This window comes from Phyllobates terribilis, unplaced genomic scaffold, assembly GCF_046119375.1.
Source record: "Phyllobates terribilis strain yellow unplaced genomic scaffold, ASM4611937v1 Scaffold_2__4_contigs__length_985480577, whole genome shotgun sequence".
Classification (NCBI taxonomy): Eukaryota; Metazoa; Chordata; class Amphibia; order Anura; family Dendrobatidae; genus Phyllobates; species Phyllobates terribilis.
Genome location: NW_027362762.1, coordinates 17187353 through 17207579, shown reverse-complemented (window position 1 = coordinate 17207579; position 20227 = coordinate 17187353). Strand labels below are relative to the sequence as shown.

General features: G+C 50.6%; 2 protein-coding genes across 5 annotated transcripts in view; both read left to right on the top strand.

Moving 5' to 3' along the window:
- The window catches only part of LOC141189368 (ecto-ADP-ribosyltransferase 5-like), a 39484-nt gene extending 29496 nt beyond the window's left edge, over positions 1 to 9988 (top strand). The window contains exons 4-7 of the mRNA XM_073661138.1: positions 1485 to 1517; positions 7519 to 7749; positions 7835 to 7969; positions 9584 to 9988. Coding sequence (XP_073517239.1) covers positions 1485 to 1517; positions 7519 to 7749; positions 7835 to 7969; positions 9584 to 9666 — 482 coding nt within the window. The 3' untranslated portion in view covers positions 9667 to 9988. The remainder of the gene's footprint in view (positions 1 to 1484; positions 1518 to 7518; positions 7750 to 7834; positions 7970 to 9583) is intronic.
- A 7199-nt stretch (positions 9989 to 17187) lies between these two features.
- The window catches only part of LOC141189311 (ecto-ADP-ribosyltransferase 5-like), a 68944-nt gene continuing 65904 nt past the window's right edge, over positions 17188 to 20227 (top strand). The window contains exon 1 of one of the 4 annotated variants that reach the window (XM_073661135.1): positions 17188 to 19976. The gene's annotated coding sequence lies outside the window, so the exon portion shown is untranslated. Of the gene's footprint in view, positions 19994 to 20227 lie in introns of all 4 variants that reach the window. The other 3 variants (XM_073661137.1, XM_073661133.1, XM_073661134.1) reach the window with 3 other exon arrangements.

The window sequence follows — 20227 nt, the reverse complement described above, 5'->3', positions numbered from 1 at the left end:
ACAACTCCTCAGGCCGGTGGTTGGTGTTCAGACCCTAACATCTCCTCAGGCCGGTGGTTGGTGTTCAGACCCTAACATCTCCTCAGGCCGGTGATTGGTGTTCAGACCCTAACAACTCCTCAGGCCGGTGATTGGTGTTCAGACCCTAACAACTCCTCAGGCCGGTGATTGGTGTTCAGACCCTAACAACTCCTCAGGCCGGTGATTGGTGTTCAGACCCTAACAACTCCTCAGGCCGGTGATTGGTGTTCAGACCCTAACAACCCCTCAGGCCTGTGATTGGTGTTCAGACCTTAACAACTCCTCAGGCCTGTGATTGGTGTTCAGACCTTAACAACTCCTCAGGCCGGTGATTGGTGTTCAGACCCTAACAACTCCTCAGGCCTGTGATTGGTGTTCAGACCCTAACAACTCCTCAGGCCGGTGATTGGTGTTCAGACCCTAACAACTCCTCAGGCCGGTGATTGGTGTTCAGACCCTAACAACTCCTCAGGCCGGTGATTGGTGTTCAGTCTAAACATTCTCAGCCGCACCGTGGTGATACAACAGTTCCTGTCGTGCAGGAATTGAGAAGGTTACAAATCGAGGAGGCGACCGGAAACATCTATTATTGAGCTGGTAGACGTGTTGGATTTTTTTTCAGTGCTTTCCCAGCCTCATCTGATCTACCAGTAGTGAAACATTGTTGCAATCTCTTCTCTTTTATTTGTTTTTTGTATGGTTTTATATCTGAGGTTCTTCTTTTTTTCTATGATACATTGTACAATGTTACTAATATATTATGGGATAGTGTTCTAGATCAGCCTCTTCCATAATCCGTGTGGTCTATGTTAATGCCGCCATGATTGAGACCGAAAGGATGAAAAATGCGAAGGTAAAATGTTGAGAGTTGTTGTTCTGCATCGATGCCTTTCTAATGTAGATTAGTTTTAACACTGTGATGACGGAGTGGGAAACTTCTGTTATTGAGCCATAAAAGTTATATTGAGTTGCCAATGTCAGAACTTTGTTAATCCAAACAATCAGATTTCCAAAAGATGCCAATGAATATGTTTCCAGAGGAGGGGGTGACACAAGAGCCTGACCATGCTGGGACAGGGACTAGAGGATTTGGGGAATTTAATGGAATCCAGATACAAGACTCTCACTAAAAACTGTCCTTAGGGTAGATGGAGTGTGAATGCGCCCAATAAGCCCCAGAGCGACTCACCTCTGTGGGTCGAGAGGAACGTACCGAGAGTCCGGATATAATTCTGTATTTTTGTTGCATCTCTTCTATTGACCGTGATCCATTATGGGAATTTCTACAAAACTGAAAAATGCGACCAGGGTCTATCTACCACCTTCCTTCCAATGACTTCGATAAGGATGAAGGGACTGAACTGATCCCAGGACTGAGGGGTCTGAGGCTGATCTGGGGGTTGGTTATGAGATCACAATTATAACAAAAGTTGTACATTTACTTTTTTTTTTTTCATTTTCAGGTGAGAAAAGAAAATCCCCTTTATGTCGCTCAGGTAAGAAGAAATTTTAAAAGGGGTCTCTGGAGCAATAACCTAATATGGGCTATCAATGCTTAAATCATGGAGGGCTGGGGGGCACGTGATTGGGACAAGCCTTCATTCAGACAGATCACTATGGTCAGATAAGCAGAGGCCCATAAACAACCCAAAATACATTATAACTAGTGATGATCAGATGCTCCCATGGGCTCAACTCGACTAAGGAGTATAATGGAAGTCAATGAGAAACTTAGAAAAATGACCCTATAAAGATTTGAGTGAGGGCCGCCTGATGATCCAACATTTGAATTGGCTTTATGTTACGCTGCTATCATTCAGTGTTGTTGAGAAGTCTGGCCCAATCTAGCCCTTGTTCATTTTTATAAGATTCAGCCTGTCAGCATTTTCAGTTGACAGGCGGATGCGCCTATCGGTTATCAGCTAAAAACCCGCTGTGATAAAACGCTGGCGGCAGGGCAGACCAGAACCTCCAAGGCGTAGAGAGACACTTCATGCCACGTGTCCAGCTTGGATACCCAATAGTTGTAAGGCACAGAGGAATCATGGAGGACGCTGGTATGGTCAGCAAGGTACTTCTTCAGCATCTTCCAAAACGTTTCCCTCCTTGTCAGACTCCCCCGCGCATCAGGGCTTGGGTGCTGGGAGGGTCTAATGAAACTGTCCCAGACCTTTGATGGTCTTCACCTGCCTCTGTTGGACCTGGTATGTGTCTCCCTTGTCACTCCTCCTTGGTTGCCAAAGAAACTGTGACCTCAACCACCAGCGTTGTCAGATGGGAATTTTTGAACCAATTGTTCGACTAGAGCCTTCTAGTATTGCACCATTTTACTATCCCTCTCCACCACAAGAAGGGGAGATGGAAAGTTCTCCTTGTAGCGTGGGTCGAGAAGGGCGAATAACAAGTAATCATTGTTCGCCAAAATGTGTAAAATGTGAAAGTCACGGGAAAAGCAGCGGAACATAATTTAAGCCATGTGTAACAGACTGCCAGCAGCCAAGCCTTCCCTGTCCCTACCAGGAGGATGACTCTCCATCTTCTCCATCTCCTCCTCCTCTTCAGCCCATCCATGCTGAACAGATTTGATGAAGCTGGTGTGGGTAGTACACTCTGTAGCACAGGCAACCATCTCCTGTTCCTCCTCCTCATTATCACCCAATCTGTGCTGAGAAGATGAGACGAGGCTGGGCTAGGTAGTATCACCCTGTCTACTTTCTTCCTCCATCTCCACCTGTTCCATATGCAAAGCTTCATCTTTAATTGTGATCAGCGAGCAGACACAGAAGGATAGTTACGCTGATTATGGTGTCATTGCCGCTCACCATCTTTGTTGATTCCGCAAAGTTTTGTAGAATCTCACAGATGTCAGACATCCATGCCCACTAGTCGGTTCTTATGTGCGGAGGCTGACCGGAATACTGACGGGCATGTTGCAGCTGGTATTCAATCACTTGCTTCTGCTGCTCACAAAGCCTTGCCAACATGTGTAATGTGGAGTTCCAGAGCTTGGTCACGTCGCACACCAGTAGGTGAGCTGGCACTTGCAAGCGCTGCTGAAGCACTGCCAGACTGGCGGGAGCTGTAGCTAACTTGTGGAAAAGGGTACACGCGGTATACACCCACAAGTGGCTCAGGCAAATCTGGGTAGTTTTTCAGAAACCGCTGAACCACTAATTTGAGCATGTGGGCCAGGCATGGTACATGTGTGAGCTTGCCAAGCTTCAGAGTCGCCATCAGGTTATGGCCATTATCACACACGATCATGCTTGGCTGTAGGTTCAGGGACGAGAGCCATAGACCAGTCTGGTCTGTTAGACCCTTCCACAACTCTGCAGCGGTGTTCAGTTGGCACCTAAGCAGATTAGCTTCAGCAGAGCCTGTTGCCGCTTGGCCGAGGCAGTGCTGTAGTGCTTCCAGCTTGCGACTGATATGGATGATGTGCTGCGAGATAACAATTCGGAAATAGACGATGAGGAGGAGGATGGCGTGTAGGACCTGGTGTAAGAGGTGGAGGAAACTCTGATGGAACTAGAGCCCGCAATCTTCGGCTTCGGAAGCACGTGTGCCGTGCCAGGGTGCGACTCAGTCCCAGCCTCCACAAGGTTCACACAGTGTGCCGTCAGGGAAATGTAGCGTCCCTGGCCACAAGCACTTGTCCATGTGTCGGTCACTAAGTGGACCTTACCAGTAACTGCATTGGTCAGGGCACGGGTGATGTTATGGGACGCGTACTTGTGTAAGGCGGGGACGGCACACCAGGAAAAATAGTGGCTGCTGGGGACCGTTTACCAAGGGACAGCCGCCCCCATTAGGTCGCTTAAAACCTCAGTGTCCACAAGTCTAAATGGCAACATTTCCATGGCAAGCAGCCTGGAAATGTGCCCGTTTAGTGTTTGAGCCTGTGGGTGGGTGGGTGGCTGGGTATTTTCGCTTGCGTTCTAAGGCCTGGGGAAGGGACAGCTGGACGCTGCGCTGGGACAAGGAATTGGACAGGTTACTGATGGTGCTTGCGAATGTCCAATGGCAAGTGCAGGGTGGGAGGCATCCGCACCTGCATCATGGACAGGGGATTGACAAGCACGTAGCACAGAGGAAGAGGCAGTGGTGTCACCCGCAGACACTGATTGTGGACCCAGGTATTCGGCCCACCTATTCGCGTGCTTGGATGACATGTGCCTGAGCATGCTGTTGGCCCCTTCTGATCTTGGTACCACACAGGTTGCAAATGACCATTCTTTTATTGTTCGCACTTTCTTTAAAAAAGTGCCAGACTAAGTTTCACCTAACCTTTGTCCTGGGAGCTTTCCACATGTGGGTGCTCTGGGGAACAGTTGCCTGCCTTCTCCCTCTGGCCACAACACTGCCTCTTCCTGCCTGTTGTGGTGCTGCTGATCCCTCCCCCCCGCGCTGCTGGCCTCGCTCTGCATAGCACCTTCCCATGTTGGGTCAGTGACTTCACTTGTTGACTAAACATCACTTGTTGGCAAATGTGTCTTGTCATCATCTACCTCTTAAGACACTTATTGCTGGTCCCCATCGCCGTCTTCTTCTGACCATGGCTGCTCAAATATTTGGGCATCACTACACCTGATCTCCTCATGTCCCTCTTGAAACATGCAGGGCAAGAGGCCAGAATCAATAAATGGAAAGGTAAAGAGCAGCTCAGAGTTTCCGAATGTGGGATCACTTGTGTCCTGGGACTCGACATGGTGGGAGGAAGGAGGATCAGGGTGAGGATTATGTGGCCCAGACTCTTGGCTAGTGAGACTGGACCGCATGGAAGACAAGGTGGTGCTGGGAAACATACAGGAAGCATTATCTGCCATCCAACCGATCACCTGTTCGCACTCTTCTGGCTTCAAGAAAGGTGTCCCGCGCCCCCATGCAAAGTGGGACAGGAAGCTAGGTCTCATGGATGAGCGTGTTTGTTGTGTGACAGAATTTTATCATACACCTCTGTATACAGGGAGTTCCCCCTAGTGGTGGCTGCAGACAGAATCTTATCATGTATCTCTGTATACAGGGAGCTCCCCCTAGTGGTGGCTGCAGACAGGATCTTATCATGTATCTCTGTATACAGGGAGCTCCCCCTAGTGGTGGCTGCAGACAGGATCTTATCCTATATCTCTGTATACAGGGAGCTCCCCCTAGTGGTGGGTGCACACAGAATCCTATCGTGTATCTCTATATACAGGGAGCTCCCCCTAGTGATGGCTGCAGACAGAATATTATCATGCATCTCTGTATACAGGGAGCTCCCCCTAGTGGTGGCTGGAGACAGAATCTTATCATGTATCTCTGTATACAGGGAGCTCCCCCTAGTGGTGGCTGGAGACAGAATCTTATCATGTATCTCTGTATACAGGGAGCTCCCCCTAGTGGTGGCTGCAGACAGGATCTTATCATGTATCTCTGTATACAGGGAGCTCCCCCTAGTGGTGGCTGCAGACCGAATCTTATCATATATCTCTGTATACAGGGAGCTCCCCCTAGTGGTGGGTGCACACAGAATCCTATCATGTATCTGTATATACAGGGAGCTCCCCCTAGTGATGGCTGCAGACAGAATCTTATCATGTATTTCTGTATACAGGGAGCTCCCCCTAGTGGTGGCTGCAGACAGTCGCTTGCAATGTATCTCTGTATACAGGGAACTCCCCCTAGTGGTGGCTGCAGACAGGATCTTATCATGTATCTCTGTATACAGGGAGCTCCCCCTAGTGGTAACTATAGACAGGATCTTATCATGTATCTCTGTATACAGGGGGCTCCCCCTAGTGGTGGCTGCAGACAGAATCTTATCATGTATCTCTGTACACAGGGAGCTCCCCCTAGTGGTGGCTGCAGACAGAATCTTATCATGTATCTCTGTATAGAGGGAGCTCCCCCTAGTGGTGGCTGCAGACAGAATCTTACCATGTATCTCTGTATACAGGGAGCCCCCCTAGTGGTGGCTGCAGACAGAATCTTATCATGTATCTCTATATACAGGGAGCTCCCCCTAGTGGTGAGTGCAGACAGGATCTTATCATGTATCTCTGTATACAGGGAGCTCCCCCTAGTGGTGGCTGCAGACAGAATCTTATCATGTATCTCTGTATACAGATAGCTCCCACTAGTGGTGACTGCAGACAGAGTCTTATCCTGTATCTCTGTATACAGGGAGCTCCCCCTAGTGGTGGCTGCAGACAGAATCTTATCATGTATCTCTGTATACAGGGAGCTCCCCCTAGTGGTGGCTGCAGACAGGATCTTATCATGTATCTCTGTATACAGGGAGCTCCCCCTAGTGGTGGCTGCAGACAGGATCTTATCCTATATCTCTGTATACAGGGAGCTCCCCCTAGTGGTGGGTGCACACAGAATCCTATCGTGTATCTCTATATACAGGGAGCTCCCCCTAGTGATGGCTGCAGACAGAATATTATCATGCATCTCTGTATACAGGGAGCTCCCCCTAGTGGTGGCTGCAGACAGTCTCTTGCAATGTATCTCTGTATACAGGGAACTCCCCCTAGTGGTGGCTGCAGACTGGGTCTTATCATGTATCTCTGTATACAGGGAGCTCCCCCTGGTGGTGGCTGCAGACAGGATCTTATCATGTATCTCTGTATACAGGGAGCTCCCCCTAGTGGTGGCTGCAGACAGAATATTATCATGTATCTCTGTATACAGAGAGCTCCCCCTAGTGGTGGCTGCAGACAGGATCTTATCAGGCATCTCTGTATACAGGGAGCTCCCCCTAGTGGTAACTACAGACAGGATCTTACCATATATCTCTGTATACAGGGAGCTCCCCCTAGAGGTGGCTGCAGACTGAATCTTATCATGTATCTCTGTATACAGGGAGCTCCCCCTAGTGGTGGCTGCAGACAGAATCTTATCATGTATCTCTGTATACAGGGAGCTCCCCCTAGTGGTAACCGCAGACAGTATCTTATCATGTATCTCTGTATACAGGGAGCTCCCCCTAGTGGTAACTGCAGACAGGATCTTATCATGTATCTCTGTATACAGGGAGCTCCCCCTAGTGGTCGCTGCAGACAGGATCTTATCAGGTATCTCTGTATACAGGGAGCTCCCGCTAGTGGTGACAGCAGACAGCAGAATATTATCATGTATCTCTGAATGCAGGGAGCTCTCCCTAGTGGTGGCTGCAGACAGAATCTTATCATGTATCTCTGTATACAGGGAGCTCCCTCTAGTGGTGGCTGCAGACAGAATCTTATCATGTATCTCTGTATACAGGGAGCTCCCCCTAGTGGTGGCAGCAGACAGAATCTTATCAGGTATCTCTGTATACATGGAGCTCCCCCTAGTGGTGAGTGCAGACAGAATTTTATCTTTTAGCTCTGTATACAGAGAGCTCCACCTAGTGGTGACTGTAGATAGGATATTGTCTCTATTGAAGATAATTAGAATAAAATGGTCCTGGTTTTCGAAATTTTTCACATTTCTAGTAAATCTCTATTTTTTTACATGATGTCTTTTGTGAAGCCACAAGTCAAACAATTGAAGAATCACTAGATGGGAGTGAGCCGTTGGATGCATCTGAGAGTGAGGAGCTGGAGCAGAGGATGAGAGTCCTGGAGGAACGGATCAGCCAGAATCACCTGTACTGGGACGAGTATCACACCGACATGGAAACCATTTTACATCACTTTTCTGATCATGGAAATAAAACCACGCTCTACCACTCTCTCAAAAAACTGTCCGCCCGGATAAAGGGTAACTCCGCCTGCTCATGCGTCACTGTGGGTCGCAACGATACCAATATCTAGAGATGGATGTTTGTTGCATTGTATCTTCTCAGATCTGAGGGACGTTACTCTTTCTATTGGGAATCAGCTTCAGGTGGTGATGAAGAACGAGGGGAAAGTGATCCGACTGGTAACTATCCATCAGTCGATCTTCGAAGAGATAAAGAAAGATCTGTCCAATCAGCGAGGTAAGAATCCGGAGCGCAGGATGATACAAGAGCTGCCGGTGATAGTCAACTGCAATGAAAATGACCCCCCCCTCCCGCCCCACAAATTGTAAATTCGGGATATTAGTAAAATTTGCCAAGGAACTGAAGAAATGGTTTGTCCAAATTCGCTACAAAATGCCACTAACTGCTGCAGTTTCACCTTAACGGGTTGATAACCAGCCTCTATAGTACCCAGACTTATTACTTAGTGACATGAAGGCCATTGGTCATGACAGCTGGGCAGGAACACTTCTGCAAGCTTATGTCCGGCTGTGCATTGTGTCTGCAGCAGGTCACAACAGCCAGAAGGACAGCATGTCATAACATCCAGAGGCACATCAGGTCTTAACAGCTAGAGAGAAAGCAGGTAATAACAGCAAATGGGACAACCAGTCATAACAGCAAATGGGACAACCAGTCATAATAGCAAATGGGACAACCAGTCATAACAGCAAATGGGACAACCAGTCATAACAGCAAATGGGACTACCAGTCATAACAGCAAATGGGACTACCAGTCATAACAGCAAATGGGACTACCAGTCATAACAACAAATGGGACAACCAGTCATAACAGCAAATGGGACAACCAGTCATAACAGCAAATGGGACAACCAGTCATAACAGCAAATGGGACAACCAGTCATAACAGCAAATGGGACTACCAGTCATAACAGCAATAGGGACTACCAGTCATAACAGCAAATGGGACTACCAGTCATAACAGCAAATGGGACTACCAGTCATAACAGCAAATGGGACTACCAGTCATAACAGCAAATGGGACAACCAGTCATAACAGCAAATGGGACAACCAGTCATAACAGCAAATGGGACAACCAGTCATAACAGCAAATGGGAAAACCAGTCATAACAGCAAATGGGAAAACCAGTCATAACAGCAAATGGGACAACCAGTCATAATAGCTAATGGGACTACCAGTCATAATAGCTAATGGGACTACCAGTCATAATAGCAAATGGGAAAACCAGTCATAATAGCAAATGGGACAACCAGTCATAATAGCAAATGGGACAACCAGTCATAATAGCAAATGGGACAACCAGTCATAATAGCAAATGGGACAACCAGTCATAATAGCAAATGGGACAACCAGTCATAATAGCAAATGGGACAACCAGTCATAACAGCCAAAAACATAGCTGATCATACCTGCCACAGGGGAAGTAGAACTTAACAGCCAAACACAGCCGGTTGTAACCTTCAAAAGGGCAGCAGGTCTTAATAGGCAAAGAGACAGCAGGTTGTAACAGCAAGAGGAGCAGCAAGTCATAACAGCCTGAAGGACAGCAGATTATAATAGCCATAGAAACACCAGGTTATAACAGCCAGAGGGACAGCAGACTGTAACAGTCAGATGGGCTTTACTAAATACTAAAGACGCTGGTCAAGAAGGGGTGAATAATTCTGCCATAGCCATTAAATGTGGCATTCATTGGTAAATTTGGAGAAATCACTTGTTATATTAGTTGTATATTAGTTGCGTTCAGCGGGGTTATACTGTGACCTTTGATCCTGACGTTCTGCTGAGGTCACAGCCAGAATCATTATTTTTCCTCTTTTCTTTGCAGCCTCTCTCCAGTTTCTCTACACTTGTGTTATCGCGTTTGCAGTCACCAGCGCTACTTTTCTGGTCTATAAACTTTGTATGTGAAATCTTTAAACTTCGGGACGATCATTCGTATATTGCACTGGTCACCCGACTTCACCTGCTCCGATTTCTCTATGTTATACAGAAGATTTTTATTGTAAGAGCTGCTAGGTCCTTCAGCCCCTTGTGCCGGACTCCATCTGCCTCCATCGTCCTCTTTTCATGTCATTACTCAGGGAATTGTCCTGCTAAACATTGTCATCAGTGTGTGAAAGGCCCTGGCAGGGCAGTAGAGAATCCCATCACCTTTACAATGTCAGTGACGTCCTTAGATTTTTTTTTCTAAGTCGATTTTGTCACATTAATAAAGTTTTTCTAGATTGTTTCTTTTCTTGTTGCTATTATTTTTTTCGGCTCTAGAGACCCCTAGGATATTTCCTTGTTTGTTAGGAAGATTTAGGCCACCAATCTTTTATTAAGGACAGTAATGGGGCGATGACTTGTGCATTTTGGCAAATGCAGCATAACTTAGATAAAAACTTCAAAAATGACTCAGGCTCTGTGCAATTATATCCTGTGCATGAGCAGATGGAGCCGAGGTCAGTACATCGGCTTCATCAGGTGGCATTAGAGCTGGATCAGGATGTCATGCACAAGCAAGGAGGAGGCTCAGCAGTCAGACTATGCGGAGGACAGGCTCCACCCTCATGACTACTTACAGATAAGTTTATAGTAAACTGTTATTAAACTTGTTTTTTCTAGTTTTTGTGGAAATTACAGGACTGTAGCCATAACGAGATACCTGTACAACAATGGACCATCATGGCACAAGGGACTGAGGACAACCTAGAGCAATCTGAAGACTTCTTTCCTCTCATCAGAATCCAGGACCAAACAGATATAGAAAAGCCAGTGGCCTGGATGGAATCACACAAGAAATGCTGAAATACGGACCCCCTGAGATACAGCCCACCAGAGAAACAAACCCCCAAAGATACAGCCCACCAGATAAACAGACCCCCAGAGATACAGGCTCCCAGAGATACAGACCCCCAGAGATACAGCCCATCAGAGATACAGACCCCCAGAGATACAGCCCACCAGATAAAGAGACCCACAGAGATATACAGCCCACCAGATATACAGCCCACCAGAGATACAGACCCCCAGAGATACAGACCCCCAGAGATACAGCCCACCAGATAAAGAGACCCACAGAGATATACAGCCCACCAGATATACAGCCCACCAGAGATACAGACCCCCAGAGATACAGCCCACCGGTTATACAGCCCACCAGAGATACAGGCCCCCTGAGATACAGCTCACCAGAGAAACAGGCCCTCAAAAATACAGCCCACCAGAGATACAGCCCACCAGAGATACAGGCCCCCTGAGATACAGCCCACCAGAGAAACAGGCCCTCAAAAATACAGCCCACCAGAGATACAGCCCCCCAGAGATACAGCCCATCAGAGATACAGCCCCCCAGAGATACAGCCCCCCCAGAGATACAGCCCCCCAGAGATACAGCCCCCCAGAGAAACAGGCCCTCAAAAATACAGCCCCCCAGAGATACAGCCCATCAGAGAAACAGACCCCCAGAGATACAGCCCCCCAGAGATACAGCCCCCCAGAGATACAGCCCCCCAGAGATACAGATCACCAGAGATACAGCCCCCCAGAGATACAGCCCCCCAGAGATACAGACCCCCAGAGATACAGACCCCCAGAGAAACAGACCCCCAGAGAAACAGACCCCAGAGATACAGCCCACCAGATAAACAGACCCCCAGAGATACAGCCCACCAGATATACAGCCCACCAGAGATACAGACCCCCAGAGATACAGCCCACCGGTTATACAGCCCACCAGAGATACAGGCCCCCAGAGATACAGGCCCCCAGAGATACAGGCTCCCAGAGATACAGACCCCCAGAGATATAGCTCACCAGAGATACAGGCCCCCAGAGATACAGGTCCCCAGAGATACAGGCCCCCAGAGATACAGGCCCCCAGAGATACAGCCCCCCAGAGATATAGCCCACCAAAGATACAGACCCCCCCCCAAAGATACAGACCCCCCAAAGATACAGACCCCCAGAGATACAGACCCACAGAGACACAGAACCACAGAGACACAGAACCACAGAGATACAGTCCACCAGAGATACAGACCCCCAGAGATGCAGGCTCCTAGAAATACAGACCCCCAGAGATGCAGACCCCCAGAGATAGAGACTCCCAGAAATACTGCCCAACAGAGATACAGACCCCCAGAGATACAGACCCCAAGAGATACAGACCCCCACATATGCAGACCCCCAGAGATACAGCCCACCAGAGATACAGATCTCCAGAGATACAAAACCCCAGAGATACAAAACCCCAGAGATACAGGCCCCCAGAGATACAGGCCCCCAGAGATACAGGCCCCCAGAGATAGATACCCCCAGAGATACAGCCCCCCAGAGATACAGCCCATCAGAGAAACAGACCCCCAGAGATACAGCCCCCCAGAGATACAGCCCCCCAGAGATACAGCCCCCCAGAGATACAGATCACCAGAGATACAGATCACCAGAGATACAGTCCCCCAGAGATACAGACCCCCAGAGATACAGACCCCCAGAGAAACAGACCCCCAGAGAAACAGACCCCCAGAGATACAGCCCACCAGAGATACAGCCCACCAGATATACAGCCCCCCAGAGATACAGCCCACCGGTTATACAGCCCACCAGAGATACAGGCCCCCAGAGATACAGGCCCCCAGAGATACAGGCTCCCAGAGATACAGACCCCCAGAGATATAGCTCACCAGAGATAAAGGCCCCCAGAGATACAGGTCCCCAGAGATACAGGCCCCCAGAGATACAGGCCCCCAGAGATACAGCCCCCCAGAGATATAGCCCACCAAAGATACAGACCCCCCCCAAAGATACAGACCCCCCAAAGATACAGACCCCCCAAAGATACAGACCCCCAGAGACACAGAACCACAGAGACACAGAACCACAGAGACACAGAACCACAGAGATACAGTCCACCAGAGATACAGACCCCCAGAGATGCAGGCTCCTAGAAATACAGACCCCCAGAGATGCAGACCCCCAGAGATAGAGACTCCCAGAAATACTGCCCAACAGAGATACAGACCCCCAGAGATACAGACCCCAAGAGAAACAGACCCCCACATATGCAGACCCCCAGAGATACAGCCCACCAGAGATACAGATCTCCAGAGATACAAAACCCCAGAGATACAGGCCCCCAGAGATACAGGCCCCCAGAGATACAGGCCCCCAGAGATAGAGACCCCCAGAGATACAGACCCCCAGAGATACAGGCCCCCAGAGATGCAGGCCCCCAGAGATGCAGGCCCCCAGAGATACAGGTCCCCAGAGATACAGGCCCCCAGAGATACAGGCCCCCAGAGATACAGCCCCCCCAGAGATATAGCCCACCAAAGATACAGACCCCCCAAAGATACAGACCCCCAGATATACAGCCCACCAGAGATACAGACCCCCAGAGATACAGACCCCCAGAGACACAGAACCACAGAGATACAGTCCACCAGAGATACAGACCCCCAGAGATGCAGGCTCCTAGAAATACAGACCCCCAGAGATACAGGTCCCCAGAGATACAGACTCCCAGAGATAGAGACTCCCAGAAATACTGCCCACCAGAGATACAGACCCCCAGAGATACAGACCCCAAGAGAAACAGACCCCCAGAGATACAGCCCCCCAGAGATACAGCCCCCCAGAGATACAGGCCCCCAGAGATACAGGCCCCCAGAGATACAGACCCCCAGAGATACAGACCCCCAGAGATACAGCCCACCAGATAAAGAGACCCACAGAGATATACAGCCCACCAGATATACAGCCCACCAGAGATACAGACCCCCAGAGATACAGCCCACCGGTTATACAGCCCACCAGAGATACAGTCTCCCAGAGATACAGCCCACCAGAGATACAGCCCACCAGAGAAACAGGCCCTCAAAAATACAGCCCACCAGAGATACAGCCCCCCAGAGATACAGCCCATCAGAGAAACAGACCCCCAGAGATACAGATCACCAGAGATACAGATCACCAGAGATACAGATCACCAGAGATACAGACCCCCAGAGAAACAGACCCCCAGAGATACAGCCCACCAGATTGACAGACCCCCAGAGATACAGCCCACCAGATATACAGCCCACCAGAGATACAGACCCCCAGAGATACAGCCCACCGGTTATACAGCCCACCAGAGATACAGCCCACCAGAGATACAGGCCCCCAGAGATACAGGCCCCCAGAGATACAGACCCCCAGAGATATAGCTCACCAGAGATACAGGCCCCCAGAGATACAGGTCCCCAGAGATACAGGCCCCCAGAGATACAGGTCCCCAGAGATACAGCCCCCCAGAGATATAGCCCACCAAAGATACAGACCCCCCCAAAGATACAGACCCCCCCCAAAGATACAGACCCCCCAAAGATACAGACCCCCCAAAGATACAGACCCCCAGAGATACAGACCCCCAGAGACACAGAACCACAGAGACACAGAACCACAGAGACACAGTCCACCAGAGATACAGACCCCCAGAGATGCAGGCTCCTAGAAATACAGACCACCAGAGATGCAGACCCCCAGAGATACAGACCCCCAGAGATACAGACCCCAAGAGAAACAGACCCCCACATATGCAGACCCCCAGAGATACAGCCCACCAGAGATACAGATCTCCAAAGATACAAAACCGCAGAGATACAAAACCCCAGAGATACAGGCCCCAGAGATGCAGGCCCCCAGAGATACAGGCCCCCAGAGATACAGGCCCCCAGAGATACAGGCCCCCAGAGATAGATACCCCCAGAGATACAGGCCCCCAGAGATACAGGCCCCCAGAGATGCAGGCCCCCAGAGATGCAGGCCCCCAGAGATGCAGGCCCCCAGAGATACAGGCCCCCAGAGATACAGGCTCCCAGAGATACAGACCCCCAGAGATACAGACCCCCAGAGATACAGGCTCCCAGAGATACAGACCCCCAGAGATATAGCTCACCAGAGATACAGGCCCCCAGAGATACAGGCCCCCAGAGATGCAGGCCCCCAGAGATGCAGGCCCCCAGAGATACAGACTCCCAGAGATACAGCCCCCCCAGAGATATAGCCCACCAAAGATACAGACCCCCCAAAGATACAGACCCCCCAAAGATACAGACCCCCAGATATACAGGCCACCAGAGATACAGAACCACAGAGATACAGTCCACCAGAGATACAGACCCCCAGAGATGCAGGCTCCTAGAAATACAGACCCCCAGAGATACAGGTCCCCAGAGATACAGACTCCCAGAGATAGAGACTCCCAGAAATACTGCCCACCAGAGATACAGACCTCCAGAGATACAGACCCCAAGAGAAACAGACCCCCACATATGCAGACCCCCAGAGATACAGCCCCCCAGAGATACAGGCCCCCAGAGATACAGACCCCCAGAGATACAGACCCCCAGAGATACAGCCCACCAGATAAAGAGACCCACAGAGATATACAGCCCACCAGATATACAGCCCACCAGAGATACAGACCCCCAGAGATACAGCCCACCGGTTATACAGCTCACCAGAGATACAGTCTCCCAGAGATACACCCCACCAGAGATACAGCCCACCAGAGAAACAGGCCCTCAAAAATACAGCCCACCAGAGATACAGCCCCCCAGAGATACAGCCCATCAGAGAAACAGACCCCCAGAGATACAGATCACCAGAGATACAGATCACCAGAGATACAGACCCCCAGAGAAACAGACCCCCAGAGATACAGCCCACAAGATAAACAGACCCCCAGAGATACAGCCCACCAGATATACAGCCCACCAGAGATACAGACCCCCAGAGATACAGCCCACCGGTTATACAGCCCACCAGAGATACAGCCCACCAGAGATACAGGCCCCCAGAGATACAGGCCCCCAGAGATACAGACCCCCAGAGATATAGCTCACCAGAGATACAGGCCCCCAGAGATACAGGTCCCCAGAGATACAGGCCCCCAGAGATACAGGTCCCCAGAGATACAGCCCCCCAGAGATATAGCCCACCAAAGATACAGACCCCCCCCAAAGATACAGACCCCCCCAAAGATACAGACCCCCCAAAGATACAGACCCCCAGAGATACAGACCCCCAGAGACACAGAACCACAGAGACACAGAACCACAGAGACACAGTCCACCAGAGATACAGACCCCCAGAGATGCAGGCTCCTAGAAATACAGACCCCCAGAGATGCAGACCCCCAGAGAAACAGGCCCTCAAAAATACAGCCCCCCAGAGATACAGCCCCCCAGAGATACAGACCCCCAGAGATACAGACCCCAAGAGAAACAGACCCCCACATATGCAGACCCCCAGAGATGCAGCCCACCAGAGATACAGATCTCCAGAGATACAAAACCCCAGAGATACAAAACCCCAGAGATACAAAACCCCAGAGATACAGGCCCCAGAGATGCAGGCCCCCAGAGATACAGGCCCCCAGAGATACAGGCCCCCAGAGATACAGGCCCCCAGAGATAGATACCCCCAGAGATACAGGCCCCCAGAGATACAGGCCCCCAGAGATGCAGGCCCCCAGAGATGCAGGCCCCCAGAGATGCAGGCCCCCAGAGATACAGGCCCCCAGAGATACAGGCTCCCAGAGATACAGACCCCCAGAGATACAGACCCCCAGAGATACAGGCTCCCAGAGATACAGACCCCCAGAGATATAGCTCACCAGAGATACAGGCCCCCAGAGATACAGGCCCCCAGAGATGCAGGCCCCCAGAGATGCAGGCCCCCAGAGATACAGGCCCCCAGAGATACAGGTCCCCAGAGATACAGACTCCCAGAGATACAGACTCCCAGAGATACAGCCCCCCCAGAGATATAGCCCACCAAAGATACAGACCCCCCAAAGATACAGACCCCCCAAAGATACAGACCCCCAGATATACAGCCCACCAGAGATACAGAACCACAGAGATACAGTCCACCAGAGATACAGACCCCCAGAGATGCAGGCTCTTAGAAATACAGACCCCCAGAGATACAGGTCCCCAGAGATACAGACTCCCAGAGATAGAGACTCCCAGAAATACTGCCCACCAGAGATACAGACCCCCAGAGATACAGACCCCAAGAGAAACAGACCCCCACATATGCAGACCCCAGAGATACAGCCCACCAGAGATACAGATCCCCAGAGATACAAAACCCCAGAGATACAGGTCCCAGAGATACAGGCCCCAGAGATACAGGCCCCCAGAGATACAGGCCCCCAGAGATACAGGCCCCCAGAGATGCAGGCCCCCAGAGATGCAGGCCCCCAGAGATGCAGGCCCCCAGAGATACAGCCCACCGGAGATACAGATCCCCAGAGATACAGATCCCCAGAGATACAGGCCCCCGGAGATACAGCCCACCAGAGATATAGGCCCCCAGAGATACAGGCCCCCCGAGATACAGGCCCCCCGAGATACAAGCTGCAATGACTAAACAGTTTAACATTGTGCTGAGCGCTGGCTACTTTGTTCATACTTGGAACAAAGGCCTCATCTCACTCATCCACAAGAGTGGGGACAGTTACGACCCGTCCAACTACAGAGGCATATGTGTCAGCCGCAACCTTGAAAAACTGTTCACCATGATCCTGTACAAGAGGAACCTCAGCTTCCTCACCAAACACAACGTCCTCAGCAAAAGCCAAGCAAGGTCCATGCCGAACCACCGCACCACCGACCACATGTACACCCTGGACAGCCTTATTCCGAGCCTCATGCACAACACAAAGCGTGGGAAGATATATGCCTATTTTGTGGAGCTTGAGAAGGTCCTCAACTCAAGTGTGGCACCCGGGCCTGTTCCTGAAACTGCTGGAGAGTGGAATAGGAGGAAAGACATATGATGTCATCAAAAGCTCCTACACTGAGAACAGCTGCAGCTTGAGGGTGAAGGAGAGAAGAATGGCTGATGTCCAGCAAAGCCGCAGAGTCAGACTTCAGCCTAAGTCCAACACTCTCCATCATTTACACAAATGAGCTGGCCATTGCTCTGGAATCCTCTCGGCATCAAGTCTCACCCTCCATGACATCAATAAGTGGCCACTGCTCTGGAATCATCCCCGGCATCTGGTGAAATTTCTGCTGCATGTGTGGCGCCCCTGCGGGTTCAGTCGCCACAGAGGTACTGCATCTCACCCAGAGGTGTGGTATCTCACTCTCAGGTAAGGATGGGGTACTGCCCAGGACCCTAACACGTGCATCCATTACACTCCACTTCAGAGGGAAGGACGAGATTGCTCCTACGGGAGAGCACAGTCCCTGGTCCCTGGCTGGAGAGGGAGGGAACCAAGTGAGGGGGAACCATGTAGTGGGTGTGGGTGGAGGACGTAGATCAGGGGAGCACTTCAGTAGCTGTATAAAGAGGGGAGCCATCTTAGAAAGACAAGCCAGTCAGAGAAGCCAGTCAGAGGAGGAAAGTGAGGGGAGCAGAGGCTCTGCAGGAGCTCTGCTCGGGAGGCGGGCCTAGTGAGAGGCCCAGGACTGAGAGAGGAGAGGGAGCAGGAGAAAGGCTCCAGGAACAGAAGGGATCCCAGGGGTACGGGCAGTGCTGGTGGCCACCCGTACGCCCGAATCTGCCAGGCGGTGGAGGGATCGAGCCGTAGAGGAGACCGACCCCTAAACTAGTGGAGAACTACAAGGCTCAGCTAGAACCGGAGGCTGCTGTACTTGTAAGGTGCAGTGGCTACATCCGCAATTATATCGCTGAGAAGGTGGCCACATAGGGTCCAGGGGACTGCAGGTCGCCCGACAAGACCCGAGGCTACCGGATTGGGACACTGATTGCGAGGCGCAGGGCAGGAGGGTGAGAGCCAGCGCAGGAAGACGACCGAGGAAGGAACATAGAACGGGGTCCTGTCAGGCACTCTTGAACTACCTGAGGGATTGCTGAACCCCTGCCTGGTGAACGCAGCGCGACGTGGGAAGTTGTAGTCCGGAACCTGTAACCTGAGGAACTTAATAACTGTGAGTAAACTTGGAAGACTGCACCCCACTGTCTCTGTGATTAATATCTGCGCCATCAACCCCTGCACTACAACGCCCAGCATCACCTATATCAACCTATACCATCACACTGCCCTGGAGCTGAGCTCTACCTGTGGAGATCCACACCATCCCTGCTGCAGTAACATCAGCTCCAGAGGACTGCTCCGCAGCGGCGGCTCCATATAGCTGCATACCACAGGTGGCGTCATACTTGGCGTCACGAACAGGATAAAAACACTATAAATCCCCTATCCATAACCCCTTTTATTGACCGCCCTGGGTCACGGACCGGGTCACCGCCACTGTGACATTCCCCAGCATCTACCGGCCCGGCACCGAGTACCCCACGGTCCAGGGGGCGCGTCACATGCATATGACCAACTGCTGCTGTCACCAACCAAGAAAGGCCTCCAAGACAACCTGCAAATCCTGGAGAAATTCATATCCACATGGGAGCTACTGATCAAACCAAAGAAAACCAACATCATGGTGTTCAAGAGGAATAAGACAAGATCAGGCTTTCATCGTTCAGTTGCGCTAAACAATTGCCCAGTTACAAGAACGGACAAATACACCAACCTGGGCCTGAAAATCCATCAGTGAGGGAGCTTCAAACAAGCCATAGAGATCCTGAAAGACAAGTCCTGCAAAGCCTTCTAGGCCATCAAAAGGAAACTCTAACATCTGAAGCTGCCCATGAGGGTCTGGCTAAAAATCTTCCAGTCTGGTGTCCTCACACATACCCAGACTGGTCATGGTGGGATTCCAGCCCAACAGAAATATTCCACCTGGAATTCTGTAAGCCCCTTCTCCAGGTCCATCGGAGGACCACCAACAGTGCCTGTCGGGCTGAGCTGGGCAGATTCTCCATACATCTAACAATCAAGGAAACAGCGCTGTCATTCTGGGCTGACCTACATAGTAGACAGTCACTACCATATATTACAAGATATATCGCCCCAAGGGGAACCGACCCGCTGTGTAACAAGAGCAGGAGGCCCGGACATGGCTGCCGCGGATGTCACTGACAGCCGGTGACAGCAGCTTCCGATCTCTGCTTAGTAATCTGCTGCTCACACCGAGGGAGGACGTGAAAGAGTTAAATAAGTTACTGTAACTCCTGCCAAAACTCCACTTCCTCTGAGCTGTAAAACCGGAAGAAAGAAACTTCTGTACAAGAAAACGACTCGGAACGAGACCAGAAGCCACCGAATCCACAGGAGCAGCGGATATAGCGCCCCCATCTGACCGTAAGAGGAGGAGGTGACACGGGGGCAGCGGTAATGTCAGAGCACATCAGCAGACAATGTGCAGCATGCACCCCATATATAGATATATACACATATATACCCTGATCCTGTATATAGATATACACATATATACCCAGATCCCGTATATAGATAAACACATATATACCCAGATCCTGTATATAGATATACACATATATACCCTGATCCTGTACATAGATATACACATATATACCCAGATCCCATATATAGATAAACACATATATA